This window comes from Hydractinia symbiolongicarpus, chromosome 7, assembly GCF_029227915.1.
Source record: "Hydractinia symbiolongicarpus strain clone_291-10 chromosome 7, HSymV2.1, whole genome shotgun sequence".
In the NCBI taxonomy this organism is placed as follows: domain Eukaryota; kingdom Metazoa; phylum Cnidaria; class Hydrozoa; order Anthoathecata; family Hydractiniidae; genus Hydractinia; species Hydractinia symbiolongicarpus.
This window is the reverse complement of record NC_079881.1, coordinates 12,555,294-12,562,158: the sequence shown is the minus strand read 5'-3', so window position 1 is coordinate 12,562,158 and position 6,865 is coordinate 12,555,294. Positions and strand designations below refer to the sequence as shown.

The following is a 6,865-nucleotide window of genomic DNA, read 5'->3' as shown; positions in this document are numbered from 1 at the left end:
CAAGAGGAACGGTAACCGATTGTTTTGGGCAAGAAACTTTGGCCTGTGGGACCTGAAACTCGAAGAACTTCGAGACAAAGCATCACAGGAAGCCACGATATCAGGTTCTGACAATCCGAGACCCTATTGGCTAAAAAATGAAATAACGCATTTCTATTGGCTTTTAAGAAATTAAACAACTTCCAGGCCCAGGGTAAAATACTTTGGTCCCTATCTCTCTATCTTCCAAGGCGATTTCAAAGATTCCACCTTACGCGGCGGAAATCAACAAATAATTCTGCATTAAGCAAACAACAAAATTTTTTTCTAGCGCTAATGAATCTTCTATATCTCATAAATATTTAATACTTCGAAACATATCAACAAGGCATTCTAAACACGAATTAGTCGGTAGAATATATCACCGTGAGGTATCCTATAATTCTTGGTCCTTGTGACGTCAATTATGCAGCCATTATGAATTTCAAAGTTCGAGAAGAAGCGTGAGCATGATAAGGCCGCATGAAGTGAGGTAGCTCAAAATTTGAAAGTTTATTTACAATTATTTGCTGTACTAAACTTTTCTGTAAAAAACGAATGTTATTTTCTTTAATACTTATATGAATAGAACATTAATAGGTAGCATCATTAAAACGTCGGAGGGAACCTTTAAAAAAACATTATAAAAGTATATATGCACTTGTTAACAAACGGTTGTGGTAACGTTTGATTAGATGAATCTGATTTTGTTGGGATATACTGATACATAGCTAACATAACTAGCTAGCTGAGTAGCTGGCTAGATTTTCTATTTTACAAGTCAAGTACCTCTTTTGGACAAAGTTTTAATTCTTAGATTGTGGCATCTAGCTAGCTACTGACAAATATTATTGCCAAAGATAGAAAAACACGATAAAATGCTGTTATGATTGTAAAAGTTTGTTTATGTTTTATGTCTACCATCTTGTCTCACTGTGTTGTCTACCATCTTTGTTCACATCAGTGCTTGTTGTCTCATTCATCTCTGTAACATTGTCTCAGTTATCCATAATGTCTGAATGTATATATATATGGGATGCTATATCAAGAATAGATACTCTATGTAAGCAATGCTACTTGTTACTGAACACAACAAATGCCTTTCTCTTTCCCCTACATTTTGACCATGACCATGAAAAACGGTTGTAAATTCTATCAACTTGCAAGTGTGTGTATACGTTTCAGGGGCGGATCCAGCATTTGTAACATGTCAGTCACTTTTTTTGCGAAGCAAAAAACGGCGCAGCAATTTGCTGCGCCCAGAACAGCTGTGGGTCCTGGGGGGCGCTGTAAGCCCCCCATGGGGGGTCCGGGGCGCAGCCCCGGAAACTTTCGCTATTTTGAGCCTCTACGCACTATAAACGGCCTAATTAATGTCCAAATTATTAGCTCTGTTAGAGACGTTTTTTGTTTCGAATGGACAGCAAAATAACAAACAATCTTGTAAAGGGTTGCAAAAAAGTGTAGGAAAAATAAAAACAACGGTTTAAATTCATATATTTTAAGACTGTTTCGCCCAATATCAGGGCTCGTCAGCATGCCTAGGAAACAGCTAATAACGTAATATTAGCTATTCCAGACATGGACAGTCTGCTCCAATCAACCGAGTGCTATCAGCTGGAGCAAGCCGAACTCGGAAAAGGGGGGGGGGGGTTAAAGAAAAGGAATTGATATAAAAATAGAAAGTTATTAAAGCCCCTGACAGGGGGCTCCTAGAACAGGTACTATCAGCCGGAGCAAGCTGAACCTGCAGAAAGATAAAGACACAACGTAAACAAGAGGAAAGGGAATTTATTTTATATAAATGGTTACTATTTTTTTCAATTAGGAGTGGGTAAGATTTAATTATTTATTTATTTATTCATTAATTTGTTCTAGATTGTATAGTGGAAAAATTTATATTAATTCAAGTCTTCTTTTATCTTTAGCAAATTTATTTAAAACTTTATCAACATCTGGCACTATTTCTTTGTGAATATACATAAGCGCTAGCCCGTTGAGGCGTTCAGATACCATAGTAGTGCGAGTATAATTTTTAAGTTTTCTCATAGCAGAGAAAGAGCGTTCACATTCACATGTGGTGACAGGAATAGTGGCTAAAATTCTTAGGGCCACATGCAAATTAACAAAGACATTTAGATTAATAGACTTCAACGTTTGAGCAATAGTTTGGGGTCTATTTCCTTTAAAATCAATCCAATACTTCTCCCAAATTTCTAATTCAGCATTAAGCCCAAGTATATTTGGAAGGTCATCTTCATAGAAAGAGACAAAAGACTTGAATTTCTCCTTCCAGTTTGTTTTACCTCCAGAAATCAAAGAAACCATTTTTGCTGGAACAATGCATAGGCCATTATAAGCATTTAGAGAAAACAGTTGAAAACGATTCTTCATTTCACTATTTAAATGGTCTAAAAGAGGATTAGTAACTGATTTTTTATAGTAATCAGAAGTTGAAAAAGAAGGATGATTATCTCTTGTGGTTTGCCTTCCAACAGTCCTTTTCTTCTCCTCCACAATTCCTACTTTTTCACAAAGAGAAAGAGCCTCCTCATACCACCTATCATGAAAATGTTCCACATTATTTCTGGTTTGAAGGAGAACATTTTTTAATGTTTGAATAAGCTCTATGCTGTCCATAACATCAATTGTTCTATTTTGTAGCAATTGAGTAACTGGAAGTGTTATGTCAAATACGTTCCTTGTGATCACCAGAGTGACAAGAAATTCAAAATTAGCTATTTGGTGAAAAAAACCAACAGCTTGTTTTGATGTGTCATAATTGAACTGCCGATTTAAGTTTAATTTCATCTCTTCCAAAGTAATATAAATAGGCACATATAACTCTTGAAAGAGATCTAAACCAGTAATTCGTTCAACCCACCGAGTACGGCAAACATCCTTTAATTTAGTTTTTTTAGAAGTCGGACTATATTTATCTATGTTAATCATAAGGGATTGCTGTCTTTTTTGAGAATAGTTAAAGAAATAGGAAATGTGTTTTATTTTAGCCATCACATGGGCAACTAAGCTGATTGTACAAGATTTTCCAACTGCTAAATTTAAACGATGACTGTTGCAATGAACATATATAGCCTTTTTATTTAAATTAAGAATATGGGCAGAAAGTCCATTCTTATACCCAGCAACAGCACCTGCACCATCATATGCTTGACCCCGACAATCCTTAATATTTAAAGTCAGGTTATGAAGTGACTTTAAGAGAACAGACTTCAAGTCTTTACCTGCCAGCCCCTCATCACGATGAATATATTGAACAAACTCCTCACGTATATTCAAATTACTGTCAACAAAACGTAAAACTAAGGACATTTGCTCTTTATTAGATAAATCAGCAGCTTCATCTGCCAGAATAGAAAAGAAAGTGTTTGATTTTACTTCTTGGATTATTTCATCTAAAATTACAGATCCACAACAGTTGATTAATTCATTCTGGGTAGTTTTAGAAATGTATGTAGCATTTTTGGGACAAGTTTTAAGATGGTCAGCAAGAGCTGTATCTCCACCTTGTACTCTAAAATTCAAAAGTTCAACAAAATTTCCTACCCGACCACCAGAAAATTCTCCTAATTCACCATGATATTGTGAGTCATCACGGTGACCTCTTAAAGCATGCCCTTGTCTACCAGAGTAAATAATGGCCTGAACAATTGGTATCAATTTCTTTCTGTTCTCAGTAATTTTCTTCTGATGGTTAGTATCAAGAAGCACATCAATCGGCTGAGAATTACCAAAATAGTTAGCCATAAAACTAGTAAACGTAGCAGATGTGTAAGCATGAAGGCCAGTACTTGACTCATGTTTCACAAAGTTGGCACAAGCATCAGGCCAGTACTTAAAAGGTTCAGAAAACAGTTTTTTAATTTTACTTAATTTGGAAGAAAACTTGTGTCCAAACAAAACACATGGCAGACAATAAGCTCCATCAACCTTGGGTGAATAACATAACCAGGAAAACTTTGTTAACCACTCAAAACGAAAAGACCTATTTGTTTTCGGAAATTTATAAGAATGATCAGGTTTATAAACATTTTGGATAAGTTCATGAACTTTTAATGGATCATCCTTTATTTGAAAAACTTTATCTGTGTAATCTGAGACATCAAAATAAGTTTGAGGATAGTTTAAAGATGAACACAGAGGATGACTAGTAGTTGTGTCTGGTGCATTGGACAATGCACTATCACAAACAACAGTATCTGAATTAACTTTACTACTACCAGCAAAAGGAGGCATGGAAGAAACATCAACAACAGTTTTGTGCTCCTCTTTTATTTGGGGTAAGTCTTTTTTCTTACAAGTAGGCAAAATAAGTTTGTCGCTGCGCTGGTCTGTCCAAAACGACAACTTTGATTGTACCTTCCCATCTTTTGGGAACAAACAGGGTTTTTTAGACTGCGGCAAGATTTTTTTGGAATGTTGAATTAGTTTCCTTTTGGTACCATTAGGAAGAAATAATACTGGCACAAAATGGTTGGCTTTAAAAGTCTGACCACATTCTGCATGAACACCTTGCAGACAAAACAAAATATGAGCATCAGTAACTTTATCGTTTAATGATGTAAACATGGGTTCAATTTTGCAGTTAAATAAAAGTTTATCTCTCTCATCACCACAGTCAGGGAAATAGGAAAAGATGTTTTTTAATGTTACCGTAGACAAAGCAAACATGCACAGCAAACTACACCAAGTCTGGTTAGTACAGTTCAAAACAGCTTCATTTCTCACAAAGTCTATTGGTGTTACACCAGTTTCAGTTGCAGAAAAAGACATGCTCATATGTAAAATACAATTAAAAGATTTAAATGACTTACCTTGATGTTTTTCATAGCAAGAAACTAAAACAGGATGCTTACTATATACCTCAGGGTGAAGAAAAAGTTCTAACGAAGTTAAATGTCGCAGCTCGTCAACCAGTGTGTTGTCGCCAACAAGAAGCAGGGACATGGAGCTGTACAAACAATTCCCAGTGGCTTCAGAACTAAAACAAGAAAGGAAACTACATGCATGATTAACCATTATGTCACAACCATTTACAAACTTATTTTATTCAACGAAAAAGTAAATTGTCAAAACTAACTTCACATTCATGCAAATATTAATTTAAAAGCTAATCTAGATAAAGAATACATAGCCACACTTCAAAATGACACTCTAAATGTTCTTAAAAGCCTGTGGTTTATTTACTATATATATATATTTACTTCATTGGTTCAACTTTTTTACAGTTTAGCTACTTAGCTAGGCTATAGTTATTAAATCAAATTTAAAAATATATTTAAATATTATATGTTATTATTGCAATATTATAACAAAAAATCTTGTACACAACAGCATGAACATGATCCTTTTAATCTCTAGCTAGCTACTTTGTTTTGCCGAAATTCTTTTGAATCAAAGCTATTAAAACAATTATGCAAAAGATCATTTGGCAGATGGCCAAAGAAAACAACTTTGAATGGCCTATTAAATAATTTATTGAATAAAAAAGTGTTTAAGATAACAAAAGAATATTATTTATCTCACCACAAAGCAATTGCAGAACTCCCTGGGTCTTTCCTCCACAATAACTTTGGAAAATAAACCTCTGCATTAAAATTTCGAGATATTGTTCCATCGTTTAAGCTTTGGTAAAGATCTTTGTGACACAAAGATTTGATTTTTTTTAATGATTTCTCATAGATTTCTTGCATATACAAAAAATTATTACTTCTCATTTCAGCACGTATTCGGTCAAACATGTCGTAAGTCGCCATGCTTTCTATCGAAAAGAGAAACAATACGCCCTGATCACCCATTATAAAGTCCTGCATGCTTTCATTTGGTCCGAAAAGCCTTTGATTGCTTTCATTTGGTCCGAAAAGCCTTTGATTGCTTTCATTTGGTCCGAAAAAGCTCACCTAATTGCTTTCGTTTGGTCCGAAATTTTAATTACACGGTATCGGTTTATGAAAGCTTTAATTATTATAAGAAAATACAGGCTGAATCACACTTCGAATACCGTAAATATGGGTCAAAGTCGTCAGTTTTTGTAAACCAATCAGAATACGTTATTTCGGCCGGCAAGCCAATCAATTTGCATGAACATTCTTCGGATGTCAGTCGCTTTTTGCCGTATCCATCAACTCAGTCACGGAAGAGGAAGGTCCGTAAAACTAGAAATTAAAAAAAAGGTTGCGAAGCATTTCGCAAGTTGCAAGCAAAATTAAACTATCCAATACTTTGTCCCTAGCGCTTCTTGTTTAATTGGCGCTAACATCTTCCGAAATACATCAAAATTGAATATCATATAGAAGAACCCTGGGGACGAGGTATGAAAATGAACGCTCTGCGGAACAATTCGTTGCTCAAAAACAGTTTTTTTGCGAATAGACTGCGCGAGTATTTGATGTGCGTGGGATATTCTTTTCAAAATGTGCGAGAAAATTAGATTACGCGAAACTAACAAAAACGAATAACGCGTGTTAAAATTTTGTACCGCCTTTTCCCACAGAATGGTAAAAGTAAAGAGCGCAATACAAAATTACACTTTTAGCAGTATTCCGAAAGATATGTGATACATCGAGTTGTACTACCCGCAGAAGTTGGTCCTAACGTTAACGATTTCGTAAATGACCTCACAACAAAACAGTATTTTTTTCACGTAAAAATACCAGCAGTAGAAGCCACAGAATCTGCTGGAACGAATTTCGAAAACTCACGGGAAACAATTAAAACAAAAACAAACAAATCAAAACAGTTTTTTAACTTTATCAAGATTTATTAAATAGCTTCAAATTTGGGCAGAAAAACAATAACGGATTCGCCTTCTTTTCACCACACGCAT

General features: G+C 35.0%; 1 protein-coding gene across 1 annotated transcript; it reads right to left on the bottom strand.

The window, feature by feature from the left end:
- Positions 1–1,640: 1,640 nt before the first annotated feature.
- Positions 1,641–6,064, bottom strand: LOC130649047 (52 kDa repressor of the inhibitor of the protein kinase-like). Its single transcript, XM_057455241.1, has 2 exons — positions 5,566–6,064; positions 1,641–5,020 (listed from the first exon to the last, which is right to left on the bottom strand). Exons 1-2 carry the CDS (start codon positions 5,850–5,852, stop codon positions 1,915–1,917), a joined length of 3,393 nt encoding a protein of 1,130 aa, XP_057311224.1. The 5' UTR covers positions 5,853–6,064; the 3' UTR covers positions 1,641–1,914.
- Between the last annotated feature and the right edge of the window lie 801 nt (positions 6,065–6,865).

Coding starts and splice junctions, on each gene's coding strand:
- LOC130649047 (XM_057455241.1), bottom strand. CDS start 5,852: ATGCAGGACTTTATAATGGGTGATCAGGGCGTATTGTTTCTCTTTTCG. Junction 5,021..5,565: donor AGTTCTGCAATTGCTTTGTG/GTGAGATAAATA, acceptor TTCTTGTTTTAG/TTCTGAAGCCACTGGGAATT.